General features: G+C 43.4%; 1 protein-coding gene across 1 annotated transcript in view; it reads right to left on the reverse strand.

Moving 5' to 3' along the window:
* The window catches only part of LOC146175128 (uncharacterized), a 296797-nt gene that overhangs the window by 114714 nt on the left and 164608 nt on the right, over positions 1-17475 (reverse strand). The window contains exon 9 of the mRNA XM_084584578.1: positions 13677-13785. Coding sequence (XP_084440704.1) covers positions 13677-13785 — 109 coding nt within the window. The remainder of the gene's footprint in view (positions 1-13676; positions 13786-17475) is intronic.

Genomic DNA, 17475 nt, shown 5'->3' on the forward strand with positions numbered 1-17475 from the left:
TGGCGCCTTCGCGTTCTTTAAACAACTACAACGTTTTTTCTCCATTACGGAAATCACAGCACAAGTGTCAATTATGGCCATGACAGAACCACCCTCTACCAAAACTTCGAAAAGGTTGACTAGTGATAGATCATGACTTGCAAAGTACCACGGGTAAGTATCCTGCAACTGCGACCTCTAGCTTTCCTAAAGTGAAACGTTTCGTCGATCTCGCATCGGAGAGATAGAGCGGTTTCGCGGCGACAGTGAACGGTGGTTGGAGACTGCTGACCGGTGGGATAGAAATGACGGCTTGCTGGAGGCTCAGTAGTCGCGGAATACTGAGGCGTTAAAGACCAGTATACACAAATCCTTGGCTACGTGGAGCCGACCCTGGGAGACGGTTTCGATAATAGCGAGAAATACGCCCTGTCAGCCGGCAAATGTAGCAAATTGGCCGCTTATCTGTCATGCGCCAGGCATCGCGTGGTCTTGGAGCTGATCAAAAATAGGGTGCTGGTGTTTCCACAAGCAATGACGGAAGAGTGTAAGTTGGCGGCCGAAGTCGTGCAAAGATGTCGGCGTAAGTCAAGATACCGGCGTGGTGTGGCTGCTCTTGAGCGCTTTGAAGCTGCGAAAACTGCCCTTCACGAAAGCCCTTCAAGAATAAATGCTTTAATTTGCTGCAACAACGATGGGGTGTCGGCTTGGGGCTGCCGCTTAAACACCCCCTACTTGTACAGCTCCTGCAAGGTCTGGCAAGGCGTGAAGACGTTACGGATGGTACGCAAGTCGCGCGCTGACGAAATCTAGAAGGCTTCATCGTCAATGCCCTTCAAGATGTGTTTGATCTTAGCGGTCTATGACATGTTGGCGTCCACACGTTTGTACAGGTTTAAGAATTCTTCGATATAGCCTGTGAAGCTTTTGCCGACCTGCTGCGACCGTTCACGTAAGCGCTGGCGCGCAATATCCAGACAGCCGGGCGACCAAAGACTTTTACGAGCGTCTTTTAAATGCAGCCCACGTAAGGGTGTCTCATTTATGGTTAGGGTACCACAAGTTTGCCACGCCGGTGAAATAAAATATTACATTGCTCAGTTTAGTTTCTTCGTCCCATTTATTACATACGGTCATGCGTTCGTAAGAAGTGAGCCAATCTTCAACATCGCGCTCATCTGTCCCACTGAAGGTAGCCAGGTCCCACTGCTGAAAGCAGCCCGCGCAGATGACACTTGCACCAACTTGCATGCCTTGATGTTGGACGTCATCTGTCATTGCAGGTGTAGGAACAGTGCGGCTACCAAGCTGACCGACGTTTCTAACCAGCGACTCCGCCAAATGTAGGAGGGGCTTTACTAAATGTACTGGGAGTCGATCTCGAAGCACGGCAGGGACAGTCCACATATACGTAAGTCCAGCGCACATATTTGCACGCCTATAGCGATGTGATTGGAGAGAGCTCATGAAATCTTCACTTTTGCACGTTCATATTCATCTTTATACATCTGATAATCTATTATAACCTAAAGGTCCACGTCGTCAAGTATCAGACTCCCGTGCTTGGTTTAACAGCCTGCTTCTGTAAAAAATTCAGCGCTGGTATTGGAGTGGTATTTTATGTTGTGAGCGCAAAACAGTTAATATGATGGTAGCAGGCTATAGTTCGCTGGACACAGAGACGGGCGACGCTCGACTGGCGGGTTTTGAGATATGGTGAGACTACAAGAGACAGCCAAGCATACAGGGGCTCACATGTATGGTAACTGTGTTGAGATGAGTACGTCAGTAAGCAATCCAAACAGGCACATTTCGATCAACATTCAGCACATTACACCTTGCGTCGCTGGCACATGAATGCGACTTGAAGTTATCAGAGCTGCTATTCATTGTTAATTTAAACAGTACGAACAGGAAGACATAGGACAAGAGAAAAGGAAGCCACAGTAAAAGCGCTGACTCACAACTCAGTCTACGCCTTTGCTCCAAGGCCCAGAGAAAAACAAATATGACGAAAATGAAGCGATCACGTGAAACAACCCCTGGGCTCACCTGCCACACAAAACGTCACTAAAAAAAAATCTCTGCTTGAAAAAGCAAGAGAAGTCTTGCTGACACACTTATTGTCCCTTGAAATGAAATATGCTTCAAATAAATCTCCCGTCAACGTTTCTTTGTGACAATAGAAAATCCTAACTTGGTCCAACATGGGAGTACACTTCTTCTTCTCCTTCTTCATTGTATCACAGGAATGGCATTGTGAGACCAGAAATGTTTTGTCCTTGCCACTTTCGAAGTTGTTCCGGTGTTCCAGTAGTGTCTTGTTAATACAGCGTCCGGTTTGTCCTATATAACAGGCTCCACAAAATAGTGGAAACCTGTACACCACACCACTTTTGCCTCTAACAAATGGATCTCTATGTTTCACTCCAAATTCTTGCTTCTTCAACTGAATGGCCGGGCAAATCCTCTTCATCTTGAACGGGGCGGTCAATGATACCTCAACATCATACCTCTCGCCTACATTTTTGAGGCCATGTTAAATTCTGTGCACATACGCTACCACCGCAACCTTCCTCTTCTTCTCACCCAACTGGGCAGGTATTTCTGTCTGAGCGTTTTTTTAAGGCTCTTCAGTAACCGGCAACTCGCCTCATTATAAACCGACTCCCGGTAACCGGCCTTTATAATTCTTGTCTATTGTATTTCGAAACTGTTGCCCATGCCCGCTCAAGATGAAGAGGATTTGCTCGGCCATTCAAAGGCTAAGAGAATTGAAGAAGTAAGAATGTGGGGTGAAACATAGAGACCCATTTGTTAAATGCAAGACTGGTGTTATGTATTCGTTTCCACTCTCTTGTGAAGCCTGTTATATAGGACAAACCAGACGCTGTATTAACAAGAGACTCCTGGAACACCGGAACAACTTCGAAAGTGGCAAGGACAAAACATTTCTGGTCTCACATTGCCATTCCTGTGATATAATGAAGAAGGAGAAGAAGAAGTGTACTCCCATGTTGGACCAAGTTAGGATTTTGTATCGCCAAAAAGAAACGTTGACGTGAGATTTAGTTGAAGCATATTTCATTTCAATGGACAATAAGTGTGTCAGCAAGACTTCTGTTGCTTTTTCAAGCAGAGATTTTTTTAGTGACGTTTTGTGTAGCAGGTGAGCCCAGGGGTAGTTTCACGTGATTGCTTCGTTTTCGTCACATTTGTTTTTCTCTGGGCCTTGGAGTAAAGGCTTAGACTGAGTTGTGAATCAGCGCTTGTATTGTGGCTTCATTTTATCTTGTCCTGTCTCTTCCTGTTCATGCTGTTTTAATTAACAATGGGTGTTTACCAATTCGCCCGACAAAGTATCCTGGCAGAGCTGCTATATATAATGACTGGTATTTATATTTATGAAGGTCCTTACGAGTGTGTGTTTGGGGGAGGATAGACACGCGCAAGGTGATTATAGGTTTTGTGAGGAAGAAGATGGACACCTTCGCTTGACGCTGATGAAAAAGAAGAAGGGGTGGAATTGCCATCGCGCAAATCGTGTTGGTCTTGATCGCCCCGCTTCCCGTCGACCTCGACGCCGTCCTGAATGTCCTTCTACAGTTCATTTAATTCTTTTTGTGACCTTAAGCATTCCAAAAAACGAAATAAAAAAAGGAGGAGTTCTTCATGACTAAAATAACAGGTGTGGGCCATATTCCGTGCATTGCCTATTCAGAGGGACCAATATAAATTTGACCTCGACAAACAGCTACAACGCTAGCAAAAGCGATAAGCGATAACCGGAAAAAGTTGGCTGTGTTTTAAATCTGATCAATCCTAGTTAAATTGCGAAAGCAACGGCTCCATGGCTACGCTTGTGACCAAATTATTTGTCGGGTGCATAAGTTCACTTACCAATGCTAGATCATTTTATGCCACAGCCTGTCGCACACAGAACACACACTCCCAAAGGACTCCTTCGTGAAGCGGCGGTGAAAATCTCGCGTGGCCGATTCGGGCTCGCCCACTCTTTGTGCAACGTCTGCATGCTGACCACCTTCGACGACTCCAGGCTCAACGATTAAACTGACGAAAGCCATTTTCCTTCTTTTCTCAAGAGATGCAGAGCGCTGTTCATCCTTTTCTTCTGCACGCCATCTCCTAAGGGTTTCGTTGCGCCTGCCATTTGTGGCTACGGCACACAAGTGCGGAGCGAATTAGGTTTGGTTGCGGGCGACCGAGCGTTGCATCGAACACAACCAGCGTTCCATTGAACGCATCAAATTTCACAGGCGTTCTAGGTGGTGGTGGAAAAGGCGTTTATTGCATCTAAATATTGAGGACACTTAAGTTCTGCGTTAAGAGTATGACGCGATAGCGTAAGCTACCTGCCCACCTATAAAGCCCCGCTTTAACCAAGCCGTATGAACGCGCCTTAGTGGCCTGTAGGGGTAACGTGAATGCCAGTGTCCTAGCAGGCTGATTTTGACATAACCGTCCCATGTGAAACGAGAGACCCAAGTTGACAGCTCCTGCCATTTGCGGCAACGGCATATGAGCATATGCGACGAGCCGAGCTGGCTGGCGCAGTTCTTTCGCAACAAAAGGTAGACAAATGCTTCAGCAGATACATCTCAAAAAATAAGGAGCGCTAATAGATTTCAGTGTATCTTTGAATTTAGTATAATCTTCAATCATTCCAGCCATGTTGGGAAGGCCCTTCCAATTGTTTGCTGTGCGCATGAAGAAGGACTGCCCAAATGTTTTTGTTCTCGGACAAGCGTATGACAACCGTTGACGGTCTTTGTGATGAACTGAAAATGAGATTCGTTTCTTTATGTAGATGATTAGTGATAGTGGAATGTATATTTGATGAAAAATAACTAAACTGGCAAACTTTTGACGGGGCTTCAGTAGGGATAAGTCGGCATGGTTTTTCGACTTGGTTACACAAGTGTGCGATGAAAAATCGGGACAGACATGTCTAACGGCTGGATTTCAGATAATTGTAATACTACCAGAAATATACTGTTGATTAGGGATTGAAAAAGTTGTGGCATATTCTAATGTAGTGCTCATTAATGTGATATAGGATAATAATTTTACGTGGGCTGGAGCCACCTTTCTGTAACGATAAAGGTAGCCCAGGGATGTGTTCGATGCTGAAGTGATGTGCTTTATGTGGGGGTCACCACGCAATATCAGTAAAAAATGAGAATTCCTAGATATTTATATATTTATTCATTCTGTAACAGATCCACAGAGCATCGAGCTATACGCAGTTAAATTGGAGTGCCTATGAAACGGAATGCCTTAAGTTTATAAAATTTGAAGGGCATTTGGAATTTTTCACCCATTTTCTACAGTAATAATTCGCGTTTCAAGCGAAGCCTCTATTGAGAATACGTTATTTGAATACAAATAACGCAATTATTTGCAAGAAGCCTAATGTTATTGTTTAGGCCCTCATAGAGATCGTTTATGGAAATAAGAAAGAGGCGGGGTCCGAGCACCGATCGCGAGCGGACTCCAGAACGAACATGGGTATGATTAGACTGCGTTGTTATATATTAGAAACTGTTTTCTTGTTAAAGAAACTTTCTGTCCTTGTAAGGACAAATGGTTCGAGATTTAAAAGTGATAATTTGTACATTACCCCACCAAAAAAATCTATCAAAAGCTTTTTTGAGGTCAATGTAGATAACGACAGTTACTAGGTTTCATCCGAGACTAAAGGCAAGTTAAGAAATTTTGCTGCGTTTCACAAGGCCTTTAAGTAATGCGTGTTAGAGTGGCCGAATAAAATTATGGCGCCAGAACTTTTTAAAATTATTGGAGAAAACAATGTGCTCCATGATTTAAGAAGGCACACTAGTTCATTCAATGGGCCTGTAGTTGGAAATAGATTATTTGCCACCTGGCTAGAATAATGACTTGACCTTCCCCATCTTCAAATTTACCAGCTAGATAGTGCGAAAAATTTACTGCATGAATGTCACTGTTACGAACTAATTTATTATTACCTTCATGTTTTTCAGCACCTTAAAATTTATATTATGATAGTTTTATACTGTTATTTACATTATTGATACCAGTAGGCGCAAAGACTATGGAATGGCATAGCTTCGCATGTTAAGGGTCGTGCATCAGAATAGTTCATGGAATAATTCAAGCTGTGCTCCTTTATAAAGCCTGCACAAAACAACTACTTGAGAGCTTCTGCAGAATCCCTGTTCTTTAATAGCTTGTCAGAGCTATCAGTGACGACAGCCTAAGTGTTTGAGATTGCTTTCCAAAACTGTCAGGGGTGTCTTAGGCATGTTCCGTAACGTTCTGTATAAAACGTTTCTTTCACCATGCATAAAAGCATTGCAGTTTCTTTGATAACTTGGTTATATGCCTCTAAGGATGGATTACTTCCTAACTTTGTCTCCATGTGGAGCTCATTACGTTTATTTAAAATTGTTAATTGCTCTCTTGAGCCATGAAGCTGATGCTTTGTATTTTATAGCAGTGATGGGTATGCACTTCTGACCAGCCATCCAGCAGAGTGGATGTCTTGAACAAGGATTGTTAATGGGAGTCGCCAATGGAACTCATTCTTTCAATCACAAGTTCAATATTGCCATCTAATTTTGGTTAATGGCACAAAACAATTGCTACACAAGTTGCAGAATTTGCAGAAGAATGCCCTGCACGCCGTGGCAAATTTGCCATGTAATGCTCACAGCGATGTACGTAGAACGAGAAGAAGATGGTTTGCATGGTATGAAGAAGAACTTAACAAGGGTGGATGTGGTACGCCTCAGTTCGCAGGTGAGCCAACGTTTCGACAAGTGAACCTGTCTTCGTCTGAAAAGCGATCATCGCTGGCAGGGGTTTAAATACGCTGTTGCTTCCGAAGAAGGAAAGCTGGAGAGGAGAAAGTGGGCAGGTAGAAAGAAGGTGTGAAGAAGTGGGGAGAAGAGGATGGGTGACAAGAAAGTGGGTCATGAAGTGAACGGAAAAAAAAGAAAAAAAGAAAATAAGAGAATATATATTCAGTATATATTTATCAATGTGGAACCAGAGATTCTGTAGCCTTCAAAAGAAGTAGAAGCGGCAGTACCAGGAAAAACTAAGATACCGGGTAGGTGATTAGTCACCACATAAGTGCGTTTGGTGCAGATACACCTTACAAATGGACAGGCTATGGAAAGGGCTCTGATAAGGCATATAACTAGGGGGACAATTTATAAAAGATAGGGATAAGGGGTGGAGTACAAAGTCACAGGATAATCGCACAGTGAACCACAACTGACAAAAATAAAGAAAAATAATAATCTTAAGTATGTATCTAAGCCTGGAACCAGAGATCCTGTGGCCTACAAAAGAAGTAAAATAGGCAGTACCTGAAAAAACAACAGTACCGGGTAGATGATTGGTCACCACTTAGACAGGTTTGGTGCAGATGCACCTTAGAAAGGGACAGGCTTTGCGAAGGGCCCTGATAAGGCATATATCTAAAGGGGACAATTCATAAAACGTTCTGCACAGGTGGGGGGCGGGGAGGAGAAGTACAAAGTCACAGGATAATAACCTCACAGGGAACCGCAACTGACATGAAAAAAAAATGAAAAAATAAAAAATGTTTGAGGACAAATTCAAGCAACAAGCGATAAGGAGGAAATGTGTTTAGAGGAACATGTAAGGTTATGCTATTGGGGAAGGGAATAGAGTGTACATGCGTAGTGAATAAACTGTAGAGTTAACGCTATATGTTATTGCTTCCCTGAATAGTTATCATGCAGAAGGAATGCACCTAAGGGATTCTAACGTTCCCTTAGATATATTTATTCCTGCTGGTTCTAATGTTCTAAATTTATGACTTACATATGCCTTTCTATATTTTCTGTTCCTTGCAGATTTAAAGCCTGACTGGAGAATATATAATTTAATTTCTTCGAACTTTTGTCTTTCTGATTGAAATGGTGGGAAACTGCTTTCGGGAGGTTTTCGCCTGCGTCTGCCCGATGTCCATTAAACCGTATGTTCATTGGTTAACCTGTCCCTCCGATGTGCTGTTTATGACAGAAGGAGCATTCTAGAAGGTAGATAACGTTTAAAGATGGGCAGGTAAAGCCTGATTTTATGCGAAAAGGGAAGTCGCTTGCATTGCTTTTAACCGTGGCGTCTTTTTGTATATGACTGCACGTCTTACACCTAGGTCGAGAGCGAGGGTGTGGTTGTGTTCGAGGCATGTTGTTGAGTTTAGAAAGTACTAGAGTATCTCTGAGGTCTGCGTTACGTTTGTATGTTGCCCTTGGTGCCTCCGGAAATATTTTCTTCAGGCTTTTATTACACGTTAGCATGGAATGACATTTTCGCGGAATATTGTTTATGTTTTTAAGGGCATTGGAGTATTTAGATACAAAAGAAGGCTGGCGTACAGTGTTGGCCTTTGGTCGTTTCGTGAGCATATCGTTGCGGTTTAAGGTGCTTGCTTTTTCGAGGGCCATATTAAGGGAGTTACCGGGATAATTTCTCTTGATTAGTGTTGTTTTCAATGAATGTAGTTCGTTTAGGTAGTCATTAAAAATCGCTACATATTCTTCTAAGCCGTGTCGCCTGTCCTACAAATATTCCTTGCCTACAAAGACTCGGATGGTGACTCGTAAAATCTAGGTAATGTTGCTTATCTGTTGGCTTTCTGTACAAAGAAGTTTTAAGTTTTTCATTTTTCACTGAAACCGTGGTGTCGAGAAAGTCGACCTTTAATTGCGACGACTGACAAGTGAATTTAATGCTAGTGTCATGATTATTAAGATGCGAGACGAACGACTGAAGTGATTCTGATCCCTGCTGCCATATCATGAAAATATAGTCAATACAGCGAAGATATATAGGTGGCTTTTCCGGGAATGAATTTAGTATATTATATTCTAAAACTCCTATGAATATATTCACGTAAGTTGGCGCGAATTGAGTACCTATAATGATTCCAAATATCTGCAAATAATAGGATGAATCTAACTCGAAATAATTTAAAGTTAGGACTAGTTTAAGGAGCGAGAGATAAACTTCAGAGGCATGCGGATGGTGGTTGTTGATTAGTACTTGGGAGAGGGCGTCGATACCTTCATAGACAGGATTATTAGTGTATACACTAATATTCTGCGCCGTCGTCGTCGACGTCTTCTCTGTGTCTCGTCTTTGTAGCGCACTTATATTACTGTCCGTCATGGTTCACCAAATCGCCCAATCAACCATTTTTCTAGAATGCTCCTTCTGTCATAAAAAGTACATCGGGGAGACAGGGTAACCAATGAACATGCGGTTTAATGGACATCGGGCAGACGCAGGCGAAAACCTCCCGAAAGCAGTTTCCCAGCATTTCAATCAGGAAGAAATAAATTGTATATTCTCCAGTCAGGCTTTAAATCTGCAAGGGAGCGAAAATATAGAGAGGCATATCTAATTCATAAATTTAGAACATTGGAACCAGCAGGAATAAATATATCTAAGGGAACGTTAGAATCCCTTAGGTATATTCCTTCTGCATGATAACTATTCAGGGAAACAATACCATATACAATTAACTGTACAGATTATTCACAGCGCTTGTAGACTCTATTCCCTTCCCCAATAGCATAACCTTACATGTTCCTTTAAACACATTTTCTCCTTATCGCTTGTTGCTTGAATTTGTCCTCAAACATTTGTTACTATTTTTTTTATGTCAGTGGCGGTTTCCTGTGAGGTTATTATCCTGTGACTGTACTTCTCCTCCCCGCCCCCCCCCCCCCCCCCCCCCCTGTGCAGAACGTATTGAGAATTGTCCCCCTTAGATATATGCCTTTCAGGGCCCTTCGCAAATCCTGTCCTTTTGTAAGGTATATCTGCACCAAACCCGCTTAAGTGGTCACTGATCACCTCCCCGATATTGTAGTTTTTCCTGGTACTGCCGCTTTTACATCTTTTGCAGGCCACAGAATCCCTGGTTCCAGGCTGATAAATAATACTGAAGATTTTTTTTTCTTCTTTCTTTCAACTCATGTCCCACTTTCTTCTCATCATCCTCTCTTCCCCACTCCTTCACACCTACACTCTTCGAACCCAACTTTCCCCTCCCCAGCTTTTCTTCTTCGGAAGCAAAAGCGTTATTAATCTCCTGCCAGTGATGATCACTTTGCCCAGAGAACGACAATGCCACTAGTAGAAACGTTGGCTCATCTGCGAACTGAGGGGTACCCCATCTACCCTTGCTCAGTTCTTCATATCACAGTGATGTAAATATTTGAAATACAAGTTTATAAATTTAGGCCTGCTCTATGCAGATCAGCTTATAGAGTGATTTAATCATGAAACATTCAAGCACGCTACCGACTTAAGTAACACTGCCAAATTGAAGAAAAGCACTTCGAAAGCTGCGATCATGCATCCATTGCAAGGCAGGCGAAGCAAACGCGTCTAAAGGCACGCGCATGCGCAGCCACTCGTGATGGTGTCATGGTCACTGCGCAGCTTATTAAACTTTGGAAGGTCTAGGCCATAGAGCAAGCATTTCGCCCGGACCTCCCTTTTGAACCAGTGAAAGAGCGAAGGAGTCTCTTAGAGATCGGGGGGGGAAGGGGGGGGGGATATCTTGTGTGGCAATTCTTTGTGGACTTCCGCTGCATTCCGGGGAGTAGGCCTTTAAAAAAAGGGCGCCACATCCAGCAGAGGAGGTGACAAGAGGCGACCCGTCGACGCCGGTGTGCATGCCTCCAAAGGGATTCAACTGCTCCCAAGTCACAACACCGCGCTGCTGCCTCGTTGGACACCCGAGATACGTGTATTGTAGCTTCGTCTACCAGTACAGCCAGAACAGGTTTTTCGCCAACGCCGGCATAAGGAAAAGCTGTAGCCGCTCTCTTTCTCTTTTACGCACGCGCTCTTCGTTCCAGCATTCCTCTCACGTTTCTTTCAAAAAATAAAGTCGGTTGTGAACTGCCGTGCTTTCTGAAACAGAAAAACTGTGTCTAGACGTGTGAGATATCGCGCGGTTTGCCTCTTGGAGTGCGCGCACCCAATTCAGAAACGCTGGAAGAAGGAATGCGGTTCATTTTATAACAATATTATTTTGCCATCCAAGCTCATCGTCGTCAGCATTAGCAGCGTGACTGCAGGGTGGGACCTCTCCCATTTTCTTTCAAATATTAACCCGGTCATGTGCTAGCTGCATCCCCCAGTCGGAAAAAACTACAGAAAATTTTCTGATGTTACGACAGAATTTCTGTGCGGGTTTTGACGGGAAACCTGTTCTGACAACAGAACATGCTGTAGTAACATCAGGAGTTTATGTAGTTACAACCGAAAAGTGCTACAGAACTACAGACAACGAAAATTTACTACAGAAAAACTACAAAACTACAAAAAAGTACTACATAACTACAGAAAAATCTGATGGTTACGACAGAACTGCATGATATATTTTGTCGTAATTTTGGCATAGTTCTGTAGTTTTTTTTCGACTGGGACTTCACCCCTGTGAATTTTTTCAATCTCGTCCTCCGACCTAATTTTCTGCCGGTTCACCCTTAGAGACCATCGATCATCCTCTCTTTAAACATGCCCTACCCATACACATTTCTTCTTAATTTCCACTATAATGTCAGTAACTTCAGTTATTTCTCTAATCCATTCTGAGTGCTTCCTATCTCTTAAAGTGACACGTAATATTTTTCGTTCCATGGTCCTCTGCGTTGTCCTAAACTTAAGCAGAACCGTTTTCGTTAACCTCCTTGTTCAAGCCACATAGGTAGGTACCGGTAGGATGCAAGTGTTATACACTTTCCTCTTGAGTAATGCCGGCAAGCTGCTGGCTATAATGTTTGAATTCCTACCAAATGCGATCCATCACAATATCATTCTCCTAGACATTTCCCTTTCGTAGTCCAGGTCTGCGGTCACTATCTGTCCTAGGCAGACATATTCGCCTAGCCCTTCCAATGCTTCGCTAACTATTTTAAATCACTGTTTCTTTCCCACGCTCTTCAGCATTTCTTCTGCATATAAATCTTTAGGCCTACCTTTCAGCTTCTGCTGTCTAGGTCATTTATCATTAAATGCAGTTGGTCCTTCCAACTCAAATTAGCGTAAAATAACCGTCTAAATAAAAGATCCTGATTTGTGCAGTGGAAATGATGTGTCTAGAAACCCTTTTGATGAATGCGGCAGCAAGAATAAGTGTACCTCATTTCGACCATATATATTGCCACGACTCAAACCACAGGGAGCCGTGAAGGTACACGGTACCGTGAAGGTAAGACCTGAGTGTAAGGTCGGCTTCTACCTCCGATGACAGTGTCCAGCCCCAGCGTGCATCTCGAGCCAACAACCGCTTCGTCGTCGTCGGCACCAAGCACGGCGGCCACGCGGCGCTAGGCACGTGGACTTATCCCCCCCTCCCCCCGCGAAAAGAATACATCGTTCCGATGTCAAGGTGAGAAGAGAAAAAAATTAGGAGTGAGATGAACTGTACTATAAGTCAAGGCCTCACTTGCAGCGTCAAGCGTTTCAAAACACTGACGGTCCCACTTCTATCTGGAACAACTTCGTAATTAACACTGTTTAAGCGGCGCAGGACTTTATAGGGTTCGAAGTACGGCTGTAGCAGTTTTTCACACAAGCTTTTGTGGCGCATAGGGGTCCATACCCACACTTGGTCCCCTGGTTCGAAGTGGACTTCCCTGCGCCGAGGGTTATAGTATCGAGCGTCGGTTGCATGCTGCTCCTTTATGTGCAAGCGTGCCAGCTGGTGGGCTTGCTCGGCCTGTTCCGCGAAATGGACGGCATCGGGTTCGACCGCTTCATCCCCGCACGAGAGCATCACGTCCCGTGCGGGCCTCCCTGACATATACGAGACGGAATGATGTAAACTGCGTGGTTTCCTGCAGCGCCGTACTGTAGGCGAAGGTGACAAAATTATTTTTTATTCAAAAACATTAGTTTCGCTGCGAAGTTATTACATCTATAATGTATAAAAATCCTCTTACGCCATCCTTAGTTCGAAAATTTCATAACTGCATGCGGTGTTGCAAGACACGTTTTTCTGTCACCTATCCCATGAAACCTGAAAGGCACTATTCGTTTTTCTTTTTTATGTAGTGCATAGTAAAGATATCGGAAAGATTTCGATTCGTTAGGGTTCTGGACGAACTGCCTTGGTCTTCAAACCGGCTTTGCCCTACACAAGTAAATTACCATGAGCAATAAATTTGTAGCGGAATTGAATTGGTGTCAAATATGATATATTTGCTTATACAAATATTTTGTTAACGCTCTTCTGCCAGTAAATGTGACCTAAGTTTGTTAGATGAAAAACAGGTACACACTGTGCACGTTGTTTTTGACATTTCCTCCGATTGCTGGCATTCGATCTTTCCACATTCGGGAGAATGCTATCAGAAATTGGAAAAGTGATCGAGGTATTTATAGCCTAATTTAAAGGACAGCAGCCAAACTAGATGTAATGTGTGTGGAAACGATTTCCGAAAAATGTATCCCACAATTTGTCCAAATATATGCCCCGGAAATTTAACGCAATATTGGTATTTCTAGTTCATTTAATACCAGCGTCAGTATTTAGGTTCTGATAAATTATGCCTGCTTCGCCTACATTTCGCCCATTCAGAAATGATGTTTGGCTTGACACCAAACGTGAAGCAGATGCATTTAAAAACAAGTCTTACAGGTGGGCGATTTCATGCGCCATGTTTACCACAGCTTCTAAAGTCCCAGGGTCTTCTCTGACAAGGGCAACTTTGGTATCTCTACATGCGGCACCCACATTCGCCACTCCTGTAGGGGAGAGAAAAGGTTTTAGTGTTTCAGGTGATATCAAAAATTGAAAGTTTTGAACAAAACAACAATCCTCAACATACGTATCAGACAATAAATCAATCTTTAAAAATAATTTGATATATTACGTTGGCCATGCAGGTGAAATCCGAGAATTCTTGAACGTTCTTAGGTGCGCTCAAACGAATGATAATGTCATAAAAGCAACCATGCAAAAATGGAGAGACAAAATAGGCAATGTGTGTCTAGAGCCATAAGACGCTATTCCGTTAGTAAAAACAAAACAGTCTATATATTGAACAAATAAAATGTATTTCTTTAGCAACTTTCAAATTTTTTGTTAGTTGTTTTCGTTTGTATTATGTTGCAGTTTCCTATTAGAATAAATGATAGCAGTATATGTAAATGAATAAGCGTCACAATTCTTTCTAATGCGCACGAACTGTAGGGCACTAGGGCAGGTGCAGATGATCAAGTAGAGCAGGTGCAGTTTCAGTACAGAAGTTTAAACGTTTGGCAGCAGGGCAGATTGCGATATTGTTTTCACGCGAAAGCGTTACTTCGCTATGTTCACAGATTTCTGTCCGCAGGCCGTGTCCGCAGGCCGCGTCCGCAGACCGCGTCCGCAAAACCGTGTCCGCAGCAGTTGCGAGTAATTGAAAAGTAGTAGAGGTTAATGAGTGGTGCCAATCGATGGAGGCTGACCCATTGTTGTTGTAATAAAAATATTTAGGACAATAAGTTATTAGGAAATTTACAGGCAAAAGATGTAAAAGTTGCCCGCAGCACTGAGTAATTGAGAAGTGGTAGAGGTTAATGAGTGGTGTCAATCGATAGCGGGTGACGTAATGATGCGTCTGAAATATATTTAGGTCAATAAGGTAATTAGGTAATTAATTAGATGCAAAACACGCAAAATTATGTCGGCAGCAGTTGTGAGTAATTGAGAAGTCGTGGAGGTTAATGAGTGGTGTCAATCGATAGAGTGGGACGTATTGTGTGCGAGAAAATAATTAGACCAATAAGTTCATTATTAATTTAGAGACATAAAATGAAAAAGTAAAGGCGAAAATGATCTCATTACCGAATGGCTTGGTGCCACATTTGAATGTATCAAATACTAAAATAGGTAATTGAATCATTCAGGGTGACGTCAAAGATCTGACGTCACGTAACCTGAAGTCGAGCCAAAAGAGTTCATAGGAAGGAACTGGCCCGCTATTTGAAACTACCAAAGACTAAAGTAGTTAGTTAAGGCAAATAGGGTGACGTCAAGAATGTGACGTCCCGCAATCGGAAGTAGAGCCGACAAAGGGCACAGGAAGGAATGGGCGCGCAACTTGATAGTACCGAAGACTAAAATCGGTAAACAAGAAGTGAATTAATGTCACGTCAAGGACGTGACATGAGGTAACCGGAAGTAGAGTCGAAAGAAAGGTGTAGGAAGGGATTGGCGCGCAATTTGAAAGTACCGAAGACTAAAATGAAGTGAAGAAGTGTCACCGGGTTAAGTGGAAAAATATAGGAGAGGCCTTCGCCCTGCAGTGAGTATAGACAGGCGGATGATGATGATGATGATGATAAATTAATGTCACGTAGAGGATGTGACGTCACGTAACCGGAAGTAGAGCCGAAAAAGGGCATAGGAACGGATTGGCGCGCAATTTGAAAGTACCAGAGACTAAAATGGGCAAACAAGAAGTGAATTTAGCAACTAGAAGCAACCAGAATCAATCAACAGCAGCATCCGTGCTTTCGCATTTCTCCAATGCAGACTCTGCAGTGTGCTTTATTTTTTATTATCTTAAACGTAAACTTGTGGTTGCATTTCACACGGCTTCAGTGTTTGCTTTAGTAACTGAATTGCCTAACATATGCTCCTTATTGGCCGTTCAAAACTTGCATCGCAAACATTTTTGTGTATTGGTCTCGATATTGACCAGAGTAGCCACCTCAAGGCACAGCGCAGGTCCTACTCAGTGTGGACGCACGCTGGCGTCGTTTGCCAGCAAGCAGTAGATTCCATAAGAGGGCGAATACAGGTTAGTTGGTACATGTTGAGAAACAGAGTAAAACAGCGCTTCGCTAGACGAGACATGTGAAGGACAGCAAGCAAATAGTTTATTGCTACAGGTGAGGCAGCAACATAAAGGAAAATACATGCAAAAAACAAAAAGGGAAGCCATAATCACATTACAACTTTGCGAAGTCACTTGCGTGCAAGCATATGGCTTAGTGTCCACGGTTTGTTTCGCAATTGCAGCGCGCTTTTATTTACCTGTCAAATCGTTAAAAAATAAATATGTAGAGGCTGTCCATCCATACCACAATGCCGACATGAATTGCTTTCTGTAGTATTTCGTGCCAGGCAACTCGCCCAATTCAGCATTCTTGTTCATTTCCTGACGATCTTCGGTGATTGAAGTTCTGTGCTACATGACGTCTCAAGCACCACGATGACATCGTTAGCGCAATATCACAGCAAAAGAAACAGGATTTTGACGTGCACAAACATTGATGCAACGGCACAGAAATCGTACTCCAACTTGTTTGGGATCTGACAGATACTGAAGTATGAGGTTACCTAAAATCGTGTCGAGCAGAATGCAGATTGAAAAGGCTATTCCTTGCTTACGGTATGCACGATGCAGTTGTTTGAGAGCTTTCTTTTTGCAATGTTAACCATTTTGTTGAAATTGACACCCGGCGGTGGCCCACTCGTCAGTGTGCCCGACAGCTGCGCTAAGGGGGGGACCGAATCCCGGCTCTGCCGGCCACTTTTCGATGAAGGCGAAAAGCAAGCGCCCATGCGCTGTGCGATGTCTGTGTGTGTTAAATAAACTCAGGTGGGGGATATTTCCGGAACCCTTCACTCTAGCATCTCTCATAGCCAGAGCCGCTTTGGGACGTATAATCCTATAAAGCAAAACACTGTCTTGATACAATTGGTTTCGGAAACACAGACCTGTTGTTTCTCGTAAGCGGAATACAAATAGCTCCAAGTTTGATGCGGCTCAACTATTCCACTTCCCTCATTGTTTAATAATGCTTTCTTCCGAGATAAACAAATTTTATAGTCGCAGAACAAGCAGCAAACCTATTTCTTTCCAAATAAATTGACACCTAGCCCTTGTTCTGATAATAATCCTAAAATTATGCTTAGCATAAACCTGGATGACTACTTCATATTTGCAGTGGAAAAGAAATCATTGCCTCAAAACATGTTGCCTGAGCAAAACAACGCCCATGAGTACTTATGTAGTTATTTACCGTTAAGCATGTATATGCAATGCAGACACACTGCGGGTCCCAACAACCCCTTTTAGTGTTTCAAAACGCGCGCGCTTTTTCTTATTTGTGTTGGTGTCTGCCCGGGCAGCGCGAGTACGCATGAGCAAGCTGCCTGGAGCGGGAGCGGCATGTTATCGGCGCGAGACCGAGAGTAGATAAGCGCGTTGGAAGCGTGGCTCGGGGCTTTTTCCACGGGCGGCCAGGCAGCGTCCCAGGCCGGCGGGATGTACACGGTCGACGGAGCGGGGTCCTGCCAGACGACGACTGAAACGATGCCTACAAGAATGCCTTAGGAGTATTAGCGTGAGTGCTGCCACGCAAGAAGCAATGCTTTTGTACCGTCGTCAACGGTGTGGCCCTATTACTCGCCTATTCGCGCCGCAGTGTGTTTTGTGTTGC

This window comes from Amblyomma maculatum, chromosome 11 (genome assembly GCF_055883805.1).
Source record: "Amblyomma maculatum isolate TAMU_Amacu chromosome 11, ASM5588380v1, whole genome shotgun sequence".
Classification (NCBI taxonomy): Eukaryota; Metazoa; Arthropoda; class Arachnida; order Ixodida; family Ixodidae; genus Amblyomma; species Amblyomma maculatum.